The sequence below is a fragment of the Ranitomeya imitator genome, chromosome 2, assembly GCF_032444005.1.
Source record: "Ranitomeya imitator isolate aRanImi1 chromosome 2, aRanImi1.pri, whole genome shotgun sequence".
Classification (NCBI taxonomy): Eukaryota; Metazoa; Chordata; class Amphibia; order Anura; family Dendrobatidae; genus Ranitomeya; species Ranitomeya imitator.
In genome coordinates this window covers 752,497,590-752,514,887 of record NC_091283.1, presented here as the reverse complement: position 1 = coordinate 752,514,887, position 17,298 = coordinate 752,497,590, and the positions used below count along the sequence as shown (strand labels likewise).

The following is a 17,298-nucleotide window of genomic DNA, read 5'->3' as shown; positions in this document are numbered from 1 at the left end:
TTGTAGCAAAAGCACTGAAGGAATTGACATGCTACAGATTTAAACCTGACAGTCAAAAATAGGCAACGCGTGTGTCAGGATTCTCATTCTCTTTGCTGTCATCAGGAAACCCTTCGGATTTTGCGATAACTCTGAGTAGCTAAACATGACAAAAATGTGACAAATCTGCAACATGTGCACAGACCCTTAAGGCTATGTGCACACGTAGGAAATGTAGTGCAGAATTTTCTGCACTAAATCTGCATCGCCTGGCAAAATCCACAGGTGCAGATTTTCTGCAGTTTTTGTGCAGATTTTACCACTGCGGATTTTTATCATGGAGGGGTGCACAAAAGTACTGACATGCACTTCTTTGAAATCTGCAGCGTTTCTGCGTGGAATTTTCTGCACCATGTGCACAGCTTTTTTTTTCACATTGATTTACATTGTACTGTAAATCACAGTGCGGATCTGCAGCGTTTCTGCACGGAAAAAAACCGCTGCAGATCTGCACTAAATCTGCACTAAATCTGCATCGTGTGCACACAACCTAAAAAGATATTATAATTTCAGCAAACATTGTCCTCTTCTTCCAAGATCCATAACTTTCTTTTTATTTTTCCATCGACTTAAAGGGAACCTGTCACCCCCAAAATCGAGGGTGAGCTAAGCCCACCAACATCAGGGGCTACAGGATTCTGTAATGCTGTAGATAAGCCCCAGATGTATCCTAAAAGATAAGAAAAAGAGGTCCCGGGCCTCCCATCTTCATCAGATGACGTCCTCTTCTGGTCTTCACGCCGTGGCTCTGGCGCAGGCGTACTTCGTCTGTCCTGTTGTCTGCCCTGCCTCTCTGACCTTTCCCGGCGCCTGCGCACTGCAGTACTTTGCTCTGCCCTCAACAGGGCAGACAAAGTACGCCTGCGCCGAAGCCGCAGCGTGAAGACCAGAAGAGGACGTCATCCTATGAAGATGAGATGCCCGGGACGCCCACTGGATCGGACAGCCCGCGTGAGTATAATCTAACCACCTCTTTTTCTCCGCTTTCAGGATACATCGGGGGCTTATCTACAGCATTACAGAATGCTGTAGATAAGCCCCTGATGGCGGTGGGCTTAGCTCACCCTCGATTTTGGGGGTGACAGATTCCGTTTAAGGTAAATTTTAAAGTGGTGAATTTTTCAATATACTCTAGTCTTATTTTCTTACAGTTTTCAAGACAATTTATAGCAGTCATTCAATGGAAACCTTTAAATTTTACGGCAAGTGAATACAGATCTGTCTTGGCCATGTGATCGCGTCTGTACAAAGTTTATAACCATTATACCAGTTATCAGTGCTGCATCTTGTAAAGAGTTCACATACCTGAGCACATATTAGAACATAAACTACTTACACAGCTAAGATACAGACCTTTGACTTCAGGCTATGCATGAGAAATGGTATCTAGCTATGCCTAGAACAACATTACCATTTGTATTGTGTTTATTACATATTCTCATCATTCAAAAGGAATACTTCCGTCAGAATGTTTTTTTATTTTGTAATATAAATGGATTACTTTTTTTTCTTCATTTTGACAGTGCCATGCAATTAGAAACTTCTTAGAAAGTATTGCAGACAGGAAGTAAAGTCTCCATACAAAGGGCCAGGGGAGACTGGCACATAAGAGCCATAGGTTCTGCAAAGGATCATTCAGAGGCACTTTATTCTACTAATAAAGAAGGGACACTGGACTGGCATATATGATCCTCCTTCTTCAGCTGCCTGGACAAGACTCTTGTTACCTTTTTCCCTCTAAAGATGATTTTAAGGCTTTAACACTAGAAGTCCCAGAAATTTCGAGCTCCAAATGTTCCAAAGGTAGAAATGTTAAATGACCCCTCTCTGGGACATCTAGTGTTAAAGGGAATCTGTTACCTACTTTTTCATATACAAGCTGCGGCCACCGCCTTTAGGGGCTTATCTACAGCATTCTGCACAGCCCACACAGTAGTATACAGCATAGCCCACACAGTAGTATATAGCACAGCCCACATAGTAGCATATAGCACAGCCCACATAGTAGTATACACCACAGCCCACACAGTAGTATACAGCACAGCCCACACAGTAGTGTACAGCACAGCCCACACAGTAGTATACAGTACAGCCCACGTAGTAGACAGCACAGCCCACGTAGCAGTATACAGCAGAGCCCAGGTAACAGTATACAGCACAGCCCACGTAGTAGTATACAGTAGTATACAGCACAGCCCACGTAGTAGACAGCACAGCCCACGTAGCAGTATACAACACAGCCCACGTAGCAGTATACAGCACAGCCCACGTAGCAGTATACAGCACAACCCACACAGTAGTACACAACACAGCCCACATAGTAGTATATAGCACAGCCCACATAGTAGTATATAGCAGAGCCCACATAGTAGTATATAGCAGAGCCCACATAGTAGCATATAGCACTGCCCACAGTAGCATATAGCACTGCCCATAGTATATAGCACTGCCCATAGTATACAGCACAGCCCACAGTAGTATATAGCACTGCCCACAGTAGTATACATCACAGGCCACAGTAGTATACAGCACAGCCCACAGTAGTATACAGCACAGCCCACAGTAGTATACAGCACAGCCCACACAGTAGTATACAGTACAGCCCACATAGTAGTATATAGCACAGCCCACACAGTAGTATACAGCACTGCCCACAGTAGTATACAGCACAGCCCACAGTAGTATACAGCACTGCCCACACAGTAGTATATAGCACAGCCCACACAGTAGTATATAGCACAGCCCACATAGTAGTATACAGCACTGCCCACATAGTAGTATACAGCACTGCCCACACAGTAGTATATAGCATAGCCCACATAGTAGCATATAGCACAGCCCACATAGTAGTATATAGCACAGCCCACATAGTAGTATATAGTACAGCCCACATAGTAGTATACAGCACAGCCCGCATCTCTCATCCCAACCCCCCGCACCCCTCCCCCCCCCCCCCACCCCCGAGAATGGCCCTACAGCCCAGTAAAAAGATACAAAAAAAAAAAACACACTCCTCACCTCTCCTCGTGCCGCGTTGCTCCCTGTTCCTGTCTCGGCGGCTACCACTGCACAGCCTGGCACACAGTGAGTGCGCGCGCACCCGCAGTGTCAGAGCGGAGGAATAATGGGAGAGGGAGCGTCAGCAGACGCTCTCACCTCCATCATTGCATTCAACTGTATAGTTGAATGCGGCAGCGGCGCTGAGGGGGGTGAGTCGGCGCGAAGTCCGGCCCTGCCCATCAGCCTACATTAAGTTGCCCTTTTGTGTCTCCCCCTCTTTTCTCATCTCGAATGGCACGAGGCAGGGATGATGTCTTTCCCCCCTGCTATATGTAATGTGTATAGAGCCTCTAGCGGCAATGATATGTCAAAATCATAATATCTCAGAGGTGGAAGTCAAGAATAAGGTACCGTATATACTCGAGTATAAGCCGAGATTTTTCTCTTGGCTTATACTCGAGTCATGGTCGGCGGCAGGGTCGGTGGGTGAGGGGGAGAGAGGACTGTCGCATACTCACCTGCTTCCGGGGCTCCTGGCGCTGTCCCTGCATGTCCCATGGTCTCTGGGTGCCGCAGCTCTTCCTCTGTTCAGCGGTCACGTGGTACCGCTCATTAAAGTTATGAATATGGACTCCACTCCCATAGGGGTGGAGCCGCATATTCATTCCTGTAATGAGCGGTGCCAGTGACCACTGACAGAGGAAGAAGCTGCAGTGCCCAGAGACCATCTGTCCGGGATAAGGAGCCAGGGACGCCGGGAGCAGGTATTACATATTTACCTGTCCGCGTTCCACCCGCCAGGCGCCGATCCGTCTTCCTGTCCTCTTGCCGTGACTGTTCAGGTCAGAGGGCGCGATGACATACTAGTGTGCGCGCCGCCCTCTGCCTGAACAGTCAGTGCGGAGAGACGGGACGCTGAGGAGCTGCGGGCAGCAAGAGAGGCGAGTATGTCATTTTTTTTATTGCAGCAGCAGCATTATATATGGCACAGCTTTATATGGAGCATCTTATGGGGCAATAATGAACGGTACAGAGCATTCTATATGGCACAGCTTTATATGGAGCATCTATGGGGCAATAATGAACGGTATGGAGCATTATATGTGGCAGTTTTATATGGAGCATCTATGGGGCAATAATAAACGGTATGGAGCATTATATGTGGCACAGCTTTATATGGAGCATCTTATGGGGCAATAATGAACAGTATGCAGCATTATATGTGGCACAGCTTTATATGGAGCATCTATGGGGCAATAATGAACGGTATGGAGCATTATATGTGGCAGTTTTATATGGAGCATCTATGGGGCAATAATGAACGGTATGGAGCATTATATGTGGCACAGCTTTATATGGAGCATCTTATGGGGCAATAATGAACAGTATGCAGCATTATATGTGGCACAGCTTTATATGGAGCATCTATGAGGCAATAATGAACAGTATGGAGCATTATATGTGGCACAGCTTTATATGGAGCATCTTATGGGGCAATAATGAATGGTATGGAGCATCTATTTTTATTTCCTACCCTAGGCTTATACTCGAGTCAATACGTTTTCCCAGTTTTTTGTGGCAAAATTAGGGGGGTCGGCTTATACTCAGGTCGGCTTAAACTCGAGTATATACGGTACTTAAGATTTCATTATTTGCTGATGACGTCTTACTGACCCTCACTAAACTTCATATAACACTCCCCAACCTCAGTCACTTTGAAGGAGTATGGACAGCTGTTGGAATATAAATTAAATACCTCTAAAACAGAGACCTTACCCTTGAACATTCCCCCTAATGTCCTTGACTATTTAAAGACAAACTTTAAATTTAGATGGAAAACCGAAGCTATTAAATATGTGGGGGTTAATCTGTCCTCTTCCTATAACAATTTATACAATTGTACGTATCCGTCTCTTTTTGGAGAGTTGAGGAGGCTGTTGACTAAGTGGATGCCACTTTCGCTCTCACTGATTGGCCGGATAGCTTCCGTTAAGATGGCTCACTTGCCTAAGTTACTTTATTATTTTGAGACTCTCCCCGTTAAGGTTCCCCTTGGGGAACTTAGGTCTCTCCAAGCTGCTATAATAAAGTTTATATGGAACGAAAGATGCTATAGAACATCCAAAAGTGTTCTCACATCGCATAGATCACAAGGGCGCTTGTCTGTCCCGAATATCATTAAATTCCTTAGTGGGATCATTATGGGCTTACGATATTTGGACTGAAATAGAAAAGATATGGTTGGCTCTGATCCATCCGAACTCCCTTTTATGGTCGACTAAGCCTAATAAGATACCACTGACTTTGTTAAGCCCTATGAAGTTTACGAGGGATCTTTGGCTCTCATGTGCAAGGCATTTTGCATTGGTCTCCAACAATTTCCCTATGATGTCTTTTATATACAAGCCTCTGATACCTAACAGTTTGGAACAGCCAATGGTCCACCCATGGATTTCGGAAAGATTATTTAGATTTGTGGATTGAAAAACACATTGGAAGTTCTCTTGTTTGATGCTATAAAATCTAAATTTGCTATAACTATTAGAGAGCTCTTCCAGATCATGCTGATTAAGCACCTGGCGTCTTCACTATATGGCTCATTGATGGTTTCTCAAACAATGGAATTTGAGAGGCTTTGTAAGAAAGGCACATCAACTAAAGGGTTAATATCAGATATCTACAGGATCTTGGGTTCTCCTCGGACTGACCCCCCCTTGAAACATCTGTATATGATCAGATGCAAGTCTCTCCTGGGAAGGACACTGCCTCCCCAATGCTGGCAGAATATAAGGGAAAAGGCGGCCAAATCCTTTATCTGCACCCTATAAGGAAAACCAAAATAACATTTCTATGTGTTTTGGTATCACACTCCAGAGCTCCTTCATAGACTAAACCACCAGCTCCCAAATATTTGCTGGCGTTGTGGCTCAGCACAGGTTTCTCAGTTCCACATTTTCTGGTCTTGCCCTGGGCTGGCTGGATTTGGGGAAAAAGTGAAAACCTTAATACAAAAGGTTCTACATGTGGAGATTGAGCTGGACCCTGCTGTATACCTACTAAATGATTCCCTTAGAGGGATGGGTGGGAATTTAACTGCTGTTACATCTGTTGACAGCAGCGAGATGATTGATTGCCCTTCATTGAGGACAGACTACTCCCTCTTATCAGAAGGTTTGGGATAGAATAGCCTTCATCCGTAGGATGGAGCACATGGCAGTCTTATTGAATGCGAGTTTGGACAGATTTGAGACTGTCTGGGCTCCCTGGGACTATTTTACGGACCAAAAGAACAGTTAGGGGCATGTTGGTTTTTGAACAGGTCTCTTCTTCCCTTCCCTATGTGTATGTCTCATGTTGTTTAGTATTGTGGTTTTACAAGAACTGTAATAGGTGTATGGGGATGGAGTCATCTTAACCTGGCATCATTTAGAACTGCTGTTGGACTTTGCCTTTTTCTGTTTTTATTGCACAATATGTTTTGAAGCCACTATGGGGAAACGCCTTCCAAGAGTTCATTCTAATTGTACTCCATTCTTTCTGATCCTCTAATTTGAAAGCCAAGTTGTGATTGCTTTGTCTTATTTCTGATTGTAAAATGTTATTAAATGTAATAAAAAATTACAGATATTATTAAAAAAAAAAGGTCTCTTGAATGGAATGGAGGTGCAATTGTTCAATCTCCACTCCACTTATTGCCTACAGGACTGCCAGGGAAAGCAGAGTGCTGTACTCGACTCTCTCAGCAGCCCCCAATGACAATGAATGGAGCGGATGTGGAGCCTGTGCTCCTGCACTACAAGCAGGACTGGGCTGTTCTCAGGGATCCAGAGCTTCAAACATGGAATTGATGGGAGTCCAGATGGTCAGACCCCTAGCAATCAGTTATCCCCTATGCTATGGCTAGGGGCTAACGTGATATTTTGGGGAAAAACCCTTTGGGTAGTGTGGTGCTTCGTTGTATCTGGATTTACAATCTGAATGTAGTTACCACAGTGGGGCGTCACTCAGCTTTACTAGGTCTGAGCAGGAAGGACAGCTCGGCAGTGACATTCCCCTTGTCTGGAATAGTGATCTAACTTGGATACTTACTTGCGCAGGATTGGAGATTAGCGGTAGCATAGTAATCGCTGGCGCTTCTGCACATTTTTGCATTAATCTTGAGTCTCAGCAGAATGTTATTGCATTCTATTCTACTCTTGAGGCATAATATGTATCATTTTGTTTTGTATATGCGATTTTCCTTGTATAAAAAAATGGGTGCTAGCTGTTTTGCATCAGACCTTGTACTTGCCTAAGTGCTTACTTTGTCTCCTCCGCCAGCGGCTACAGGAACTGCCGGGAGTGAACTGAAGACCCTGTGTGTGAAGCCTTGACTCTACTATGAAAGAAGCATTACTGCTGCCTGAGAACCACAAGCGGCCAAAATAAGACTGAATACAAGGGTCCCTTTGACATACACTTGTCAGTGATGTGTCAGCATACCTGCTTTTTCACTGTATAGAAAAACATGCATGACACTGAGTGCACCATTAATCCTAAAATAAAAATACCCTAAAGTCTCTCTGACCGAAGCCGCTGACCAGAGTGTCCGGCACAGCTGTGACCACGACCTTACTGGATGACCAGGTTATGCCATGTACCCTGTGACTCCACAGACCCACGGGGGGCTCACTGATGTCCACAATTATGCTCCCTAGTTGGGGTATCTCACTGATGTTCTGACTTGCAGAGGCCCAATGTAGTATAAGAATTAGAACATACATGGGACCTGCAGAGGCACCCACACATTTTCTTAGTTGGTGGCAAATATTAAATAGAATTACCTTGAGGAAATTCCAGATACTTTTGTCAAAAGCGTGTGAAGAGCTTTGAACTTTACTTTGGCAAAAGCCCAGGAGATTGCCGGACAGCAGTGCCGCTTGTAGCTCATCAGATCGCTTTAGGAACTCCTTCTCCGTGGTCACCTGACTGATGCACACTTGGCGAGGAGCGGGCTCATGTGTTTGTTGTGCAGCAGCTTTGGGAGAGTCAAAAGTAACCAACTTTCCCCCAAACTGAAAGGAAAACAGAAAAAGAAGATCAAACATTTAGCTTCTGCTGCCAATATTAGAATTACTCAGCCTGAAAAAGTTAATGTGATTGTGAAATAATACAACATTATTAACCAAAAGATCCAATATCAAGTCTGTTGAGACACAATTTAATATGTTTGTACGAAAAATATTGTATTTATTTTAACTTTTTCAATCCCCTTAGAAGACTAACTTGTGATCTGATCATTTGATCGCTTACACCACACTTGTCAAACACTGGCCCACGGGCCAAATTTAGTGAGTACATTTGGCCCATGACAATATCAGCCCGCCCAGTATTGCACTTTCAACTGTATCTGCATCCTGGCTGACAATACTGTTGATAGCAATAATGGAGGAAGGAGCGGCAGCTGACACTCCCTCCGCCATCATTCTCCATCTACGTCTGAAGTCTCGGTGCAGCGGACGCAATTACAACTTTCCCACTGTGCTGAAGAGTGCAAAGGAGCAGAATATGCGCTGCAGAGACCAGGAGCAGCCGGCCAATTAGGAGAGGTGAGTATTTATTTATTTTTTATGTGGGGACCATTATGCTGCATACAGGACAATGAAGGCCAATTATACTGTATGGAGCACTATGTGGGGCCATTATACTGTATGCAGCACTAGGTGGGCCAGTATACTGTATGGCGCACTATGTGGGGCGAGTATAGTGTATGGAGCACTATGTGGGACCATTATATTGTATGGAGCACTATGTGGGACTATTATATTGTATGGAGCACTATGTGGGGCCAGTATACTGTATGGAGCACTAAGTGGGGCGAGTATACTGTATGGAGCACTATGTGGGACCATCATACTGTATGCAGCACTAGGTGGGCCAGTATACTGTATGGCGCACAATGTGGGGCGAGTATACTGTATGGAGCACTATGTGGGACCATTATATTGTATGGAGCACTATGTGGGACCATTATATTGTATGCAGCACTAGGTGGGCCAGTATACTGTATGGAGCACTAAGTGGGGCGAGTATACTGTATGGAGCACTATGTAGGGCCAGTATACTGCATGGACCACTATTTGCGGCCAGAATACTGTATGGAGCACCAAGTGGAGTGAGTATACTATATGAAGCACTTTGTAGGGCCAAAATTCTGTATGGAGCACTATGTGGGCCCACTATACTGGAATGGAAGGCAAAGTAGGACCATTATACTGTATGGAGGACTATGTGGGGCCATTATATTGTATGAAGCACTATGTGGGGCCAGTATACTCTATGGAGCACTATGTGGGGCCATTATATTGTATAGAGCACTATGTGGGACCATTATATTGTATGCAGCACTAGGTGGGCCAGTATACTGTATGGAGCACTAAGTGGGGCGAGTATACTGTATGGAGCACTATGTAGGGCCAGTATACTGCATGGAGCACTATTTGCGGCCAGTATACTGTATGGAGCACCAAGTGGAGTGAGTATACTATATGAAGCACTTTGTAGGGCCATAATTCTGTATGGAGCACTATGTGGGTCCACTATACTGGAATGGAAGGCAATGTAGGACCATTATACTGTATGGAGGACTATGTGGGGCCATTATATTGTATGAAGCACTATGTGGGGCCAGTATACTCTATGGAGCACTATGTGGGGCCATTATATTGTATAGAGCACTATGTGGAGCCAGTATACTGTATGGAGCACTATGTGGGGCCAGTATACTGTATGGAGCATTATGTGGGGCCAGTATACTGTATGGAGCACTATGTGGGGCCAGTATACTGTATGGAGCATTATGTGGGGCCAGTATACTGTATGGAGTACTATGTAGGGCCATTATACTGTATGGAGCACTATATGGGGCCATTATACTGTATGCAGCACTAGGTGGGCCAGTATACTGTATGGAGCACTAAGTGGGGCGAGTATACTGTATGGAGCACTATGTAGGGCCAGTATACTGTATGGAGCACTATTTGCGGCCAGTATACTGTATGGAGCACCAAGTGGAGCGAGTATACTATATGAAGCACTTTGTAGGGCCATTATTCTGTATGGAGCACTATGTGGGCCCACTATACTGGAATGGAAGGAAATACAGGACCATTATACTGTATGGAGGACTATGTGGGGCCATTATAATGCATGGAAGGTAATGCAGAGCCCATTATACTGTATGGAGGGCTGTGTGGGGATTACAGTTGGGGAATCATACTGTGATGCAGTCACCATACTTTGCAAGGTTGAGGGGCGGTCCAGTAGGGTCATCATACCGTGCATGTGGAGGGCACTGAGGGGGTGTCTTACTTTGTCCAAGGGGGCACTTTTGCTGGCATCATACCTTATTATCTGCATTACTCAAAGGTTTTTTTAACCCTTTCTTATCACTTATATAAATTATGGCCATATGCAGGGCCGCACTTAGTAACCCGATATGTACCCTGGTTACCATTGTAAAAGTTAAAAAAAACAGTACATACTCACATTCTGATGTCTGTCACGTCCCCCGGCGTCCACAGGGTTAAAACTGCTTTCGTCAGGAGCGCTGCTAATGTGTCAACGCCGGCCGTAAAGCAGAGCACAGCGGTGACGTCACCGCTGTTACTGCCGGCGCTGACACAGTCAGTGCAGGGAAGCTCTCGGCAGCAGCGAAAGCAGTTTTAACTCTGTGGACGCCGGCGGGGGATGTGACAGACATCAGAATGTGAATATGTAGTGTTTTTTTTTTTTTTTTTACTTTTACAATGGTAACCAGGCTAAATATGGGGTTACTAAGCGCGGCCCTGCACTTAGTAACCCGATATTTACCTTGGTTACCCGGGTGCTGCAGGGGGACTTTGGCATCGTTGAAGACAGTTTCAATGATGCCGAAGTCGTTCCCCTGATCGTTGGTCGCTGGAGAGAGCTGTCTGTGTGACAGCTCCCCAGCAACCACACAACGACTTACCAACGATCACGGCCAGGTCGTATCGCTGGTCGTGATCGTTGGTAAGTCGTTTAGTGTGACTAAAGCTTAAGTTTGTTTCCATGCGAAAAGGTTTGATAAGGTATTTGACAAGGAAAAACAAGGTTAGCCCGTGACTGTCTTATCTTTAAAATTTTGTCTCTGTGTGTATTTGAGTTTGGTATCCCTGGCTTACACTACATACTGCAGGAGATCGCTAATTTAACTTTCTCCTACGAAGTCCAGCCAAAGGCAGGGCTCCAAAGGATTACCAACATGGCAGCCTCAGCAGGCTCAGTCTGCCATGACAACCCATCAGCACACAGCGATAGCATTGTGGATGGGGAAGATAGGAGTCGGTGTACACAAGCAGTAGCAAACTAATCATTTAAATGTTTGACAGCAGCATTTAAAAGTATAAACAGCGGAGATCAGAGCTGGATTTCGTCACTGGTGTTACAGGCAGATACCAGACACAGCCAGCAACAGCTGGACATGCTGCGCATCCAGTTCCCAAGCTCACTCCATATACCCTTGTGCCCGTATGGCCTAAATGCTTGTGTAAGGATTGAATAGAAAAAAAATGTCCATGAGGGGAGAATACATACACATAATCAATTTACGCAAAGTAGGCTACGCATCCTACCACTAAATATGCAAGATTGTGCAAAACATGACATACTGAGTGAGATTTTTTCGTTCAGACAGCAATTCTAAATTCTGTGTTATAAATGCAGTCCACCTTATCTGCCTCGGGTGTTATGTATGGACGGCTGGTAGCTGACTTATCTCAGTGGTTGTTGGGCTATGGCTTTACCCAATAGTTCAGGTGGCTATCCCGTGGTCACACATTTATTTTAATGGGAATGATTTATTGGGAATGATTGGAAACATTTCTGCTAACTCTGATAGATTGGCTACTCAAATACAGTAAAGGCTTGTTATCAGTTGATTTGACAAAGAAAATTTATGGAGATCCACTCTCCTGTTGGCTATATCTGGCACTATGGCTGTTCCTATCCAGCCTGAGAAAGCCAAAGGGCCATAAACAGGTGGTGTACTGCACTGCGCGGCCGCCCCCCATGCAGGGTCTAAAGTTCAGCGATATCTGCATCCTAATGATGCAAATACCGGTGAACACAATGGTGATACAGAGAATGGATGAACGGCACTCTACTGTGCAACCAAGTATCTCAGCGCAGAAGGCGCGATAATGTCACTAGATGGACCATCTGTGCAGAGCCGCAGTCCTCACACTGCACAGACCGTAGGAAAGCATTGGAGGTAACGCGAAGAGAGAAGTAGTTATAGTTATTCTTTATCAGTCAGTAGTTGGGGGAAACATCATACAGTGTGGGGGGCTAAAGGTGTGGAAGTAGCAAGGGCTGTATTTATTTACTGCTTTTTATAATCTTTACAGTTTGGAATATTGGCTACACATACGAGTACATGGAACGATAAGCCCTACAGTAACATTTAAGACAGTAGCAGCTAGTCAACGTACTTACGGTAATTCTTCTCAATTTCTCAATATTAAGTTATAATAATAATAATAAGCAGAATTAAGTTCAGTTGGTTTGGCCCTCCACAGCAGTTAGTGTCTCATGTGGCTCTTTGATGTATTTTCTTACTATCTCTCTTACTGATGAGCGAACGTGCTCGGATAAGGTGTTATCTTTGCCTGCTTGGGTGCAAACTGAGTAACTTCTGTGTGCTCGAAAAAAAAATATTCAAGTCCCCACGGCTGTATGTCTCGCGGCTGTTCAACAACTGCAACCTATGTAGGGATTGCCTGTTTGTTAAACGATCCCTGCATGTGTTGTGGCTAACAGCCGCGAGACATGCAGCCGCGGGGACTCAAACATATTTTTTGAGCACGCCGAAGACACTCTGTTAGCACTCGAACATGCTCAGATAACCCCTTATCCGAGCACGTTCACTCATCAATAATCCCTCTTTATACATTGTGGTATACAAATTGGTGGAAAAGGTCTAAAGGTCCCATACTCATTACACTACAAAGTTTGGCTGACCCTAATGTATTGGCTGACAGACTAATGTGAATGGGCCCTCCCGACTCTCGCCCCAATAGAAGATGTTGGAGGAGAGCGGAATTACAACAGCAGAATCTTTTGATTTTCCTGGAGATAAGTTGCACTCAGATGTCTCTTTCATAAAGAAGCACAGAAGCGATCAGACAAACCCAGTGTATTAATAAAGGAGTGAGGGGAAGATAGCTGACCGCTATCTAATGCTAATTAATAAACCAATTTTTTTATTAAATTATCACAAGTGCATATCACCCTCTTAAGTATCTTTTACTATTATTGTGGCTCCACAGCACATCCAAAGACAACACAGTACTCAAAAAGTATGCCGCTACATTCACACGGAAACAGATCATACCTCATGGATAGGGACACTCAGGCCTCGCACACACTTGCCTATAAATCGGACGAGTGTAATCCAATTAAAAAAAAAAAATCGGATTGCACTTGGACGACAACTGAAAAAAATCGTTCCCCTCTCCTGGGTACTCTAAAACGTGTGTAATACAAAGTAAGGTTACCGGCCAGCAAATAATTCTAAAACCATTGCAGTATTAGGACACCAGCTCACCGCAAAGGAAACTCCAACTGGTCTTCTAATCCAACGAGGAGGCATTTTCAGGGGAGGAATAACAGTGGTCTGTGTGGCCTGCTGTGGCACTTGGAGAGGAGGTAGAGGTTGTCCAGTCCCAAAAGGATCCAGGTTGTTGAAAGAAGAGGATATCTAAGATAAAAATTATAGGAAATAAGTGAAGGCAGTATCTGAAATTCTACCTGTACGTTCAAAGGGTTGTCATCTGTAGGCAAAGCTGGCCCTCAGGACAAAAACACTTTACCTGCATAAAAGGGGTTGTCAAGTGGAAAGAAGAGATGATGTATCTATCCATAAATCTTGCTGATCAGCGGATTGTCGCTGGGAACTGCAAAGATTGCCACAACGGGAATTTTTTTACCCCCATTTCCACTTTCTTGTCATGAGAGAATCAGCACCCCTTTACAGTTAAAAAAGCACTACCATTTTTATTTTATTCCCTAAACCGGTGTAAACGTTTGTGTAGGGTAGTGTAAGTGCGGTAATACACTCACAGATTGCAGTCTTCCCTGGGGTCGAGCACTGTTGCAGTCCTTTTCCCACTCATGTGGCTTCTATGTCGACCAGCTGAATTACACTGCACTCTGTCTGTGATGCAAAGTGGCTTTTATAATGCAACTCACTGGCGTGTCAGAACGCGGCTTCATTAGCGGACACTGGAAACGCAGCTTCCAGCTCTCTAAGAGCGCAGTGTGATCGGACCGGTCAGAATAGAAGTCACGCGACTCAGAAGAGGACTGCAGTAGCACAGGAAACTGATGAATATATCAACACACTGACACTACACTACAGTCCAGTATGCAAGGCTGTTCTTCTGATTAACCAGTCTGGTGATGATGGAGAGTTAATCAAAAGAACCACATATGCTACGAAGTAAGAGGCTGTTCCCAGGTCCTCCCATCCAGCAGCCACAGATTACGGATGTGGCTGCTGGACTGGCTCTTAGAAATCAATAAGCACCAATTCTAGTGGTTGGCTACCTAAGGTCACAAACAGCATTTTATATCCTTCTAGAAGCACATCAGGACATACCCTTTCAGCTTGGCTCCTCTGCTGAGCTTCTAGGCTTCCACCCATGACGGAGTACACACTGACCCAACCATCAAAAGATGCAGCAGAGAAGGCCGATGGATTGCGTGGACACCACTGGACATCAAAGCACCACTGGTTTTTGACCGGCAATTCATATACCACCTAGATTTACAAAGGAAAACAGAAATCAGATTTTAGAATTGACATCCTATAAATGTCACAAATGAAGACATAACATTCTTACTGTATACATTCACAGCATTAGACTAAGATTTTTATGATTTCTTACTTGCACAAACTATATTAATACCCAGGTCCTCTAAGCATTTATTGGTATGTACATACATTAATATTATAAATTAACAAAGTATTAACATTACATAGTACATTTACTTTTCATTTCATATTTTTATTTCCCCCTTTAGTACCCAATGCCAGTCAGCCCCCATCCAACAAAAAAGTACCTGGGTGGAAGAAGAGAGGACTAGAGAAAGAATGGGAACAAAACCTGTAAAAACTGTTCATATGCTACATTCCTCATTATAAAACACACAAGGACCTCCCAGTAGGAAATTCAGACAGGCCACATGAATGTTAAGTTCAAAGACAAATCATTTTATTAGTATCAAAAACAGGATAAAAATCTCAAGCTATAATACACAATCCAATCATGATGTAAAAAAGTACCTCCGATCTAAACAACAGGTCACATGTGAACATATACTGATACCTATAACACGTATTTTCGACAAGCCACTGAGTGGTTCTATGCCATATAAGACAACGTGATGGTAATGGTACAAATGTATGAGGAAACCTAAATGGAAAAACCACCATGCAAAGTGCTATGTGCGTGCATACAAAATAACCTCGCCTCCAGGTCCGTAGAGTTAAAAGGCTAAAAATAATGGTACCGAGGAAAACACCTAAACAATGGCACCATGTGCCTAACTATAAACATCAAGAGAGGTACCTGAAAATAGCGGGTAAATATGCAACTATGGAGAAAACCTCAAGACATAGTTACCACAGTAAGAGAGCACAGGATGCCCCCGGAAGAAGAATTCAATCGAAACGCGCGTAGGGGTTCGACAGGTCCTGTGCTCTCTTACTGTGGTAACTTATGTCTTGAGGTTTTTTCCATAGTTGCATATTTACCCGCTATTTTCAGGTACCTCTATTGGTGTTTATAGTTAGGCACATGGTACCATTGTTTAGGTGTTTTCCTCGGTACCATTATTTTTAGCCTTTGACCCCCCCCCCCCTCTCCCCCGTGTCTCCTCAGAAATCATTTAGGTGAGCAAAAAAGAGTAAAAATTCTTGTAAATCTTATGGAGATTGTGCAATGTTAATGGAGAATGTTAAATTGTTTAATGATGTTTAGACAGGCAAAAAGGAATAGTGGAACTGTAGCTATTCATCCATTTAATTCACGACTCTCATCCTGAATAACACTTGCCTGACAGTTTATGGTGTGTTACAATTCCTACGTTTAAGCGATAATCTGCTCGTGCACAAACCATGAGCTCTCAAACAAGACAAAATTTGCCTGGAGTACAGTGTCATGCAGATATACAGTCTCTCTTTCCTGTCATTGCACACACCACCCAATTTTACAAATTTCTTTAGATTTATGATAGCAAATTGAAAAAAATAAAAGATGGCCCTGAATCCTGATAAGGACCCCTTCACACCGTGCTCTTCGCAACATTTACTGATCCCGTCGGGGCTCAAGTTCCCCCCCCCCCAACAAGATTTGGGGGTATGTGCCAATGGGGGGCATTGACTATAATGGCACCAACAGGGTCAACATGTGTTGTGCATCATTTTAGGGCATAAATGCCTACTGGAGGCAGACACTCAGATATTCCTCACTTTTGGCATAAGCAGTAGCCCTCCTGTTCTCTGTTATAAACGAGTAAAAATGTCTTCAGCCAAGCGATCTTTTTTTTTACTTTTAAAAAAAAGCAAACAAACCCGAAGGTAAAAAAAAAAAGTAAATTTATGTAGGACGAAGGCAGGTTATTCTACGAGCTTACTTGAGAAACTTTGATCCCCAAGTATTTGAAACTGTTGCAATAACGGCAAGTTCAAAATGTGCAGGTTTTGCCACAGTTTCCAAAGCAAAAGGGAGAGAATTAGATCAGGTAATTTCTAGACCTGAAAACAAGTCAAATTGCTACACTGTGTGAACAGAGGCCTTAATCTTCACATTCCCTCAGCACCATTTCTGCACTCGTTCAAAAAACCTTCGAATACTGAGGGTTGAAAACCATCTCCATTTGTATGGACTATTGACTTCATGACCCTTGATAAGGTAATTTGCAAACTTTGTTTTCCAGCAGTGATAGGGAGCTATATCGGCTGACACGACTGCAGGGCTGTTTACAGTTTTACTAATCATAGCATCTTCTGACATCGAAACTGGGACGGAACCATTGCTTAGGGCCTCATTCAATAAAGGGTTAAACATTTTCCAATTAGTACACCCCACATATCCTGAAGGACAGGCCGCCCGATTCAGCAGAAGAGCTATCCTGGGGGCTTTCTACCGCTATTACAGCTGCTCTTTCTAAATAGGTCCAACCTAAACCTCTTGG

The 17,298-nt window shown here is 44.0% G+C and overlaps 1 protein-coding gene across 3 annotated transcripts in view; it reads right to left on the bottom strand.

The window, feature by feature from the left end:
* Positions 1–17,298, bottom strand: part of SEC31B (SEC31 homolog B, COPII coat complex component) — a 144,249-nt gene that overhangs the window by 72,938 nt on the left and 54,013 nt on the right. For all 3 annotated transcript variants that reach the window (XM_069753298.1, XM_069753300.1, XM_069753299.1), the window contains exons 9-11: positions 14,699–14,860; positions 13,646–13,798; positions 7,863–8,093 (exon numbers count right to left, since the gene is read on the bottom strand). In XM_069753298.1, the coding sequence (XP_069609399.1) occupies positions 7,863–8,093; positions 13,646–13,798; positions 14,699–14,860 (546 nt within the window). The remainder of the gene's footprint in view (positions 1–7,862; positions 8,094–13,645; positions 13,799–14,698; positions 14,861–17,298) is intronic.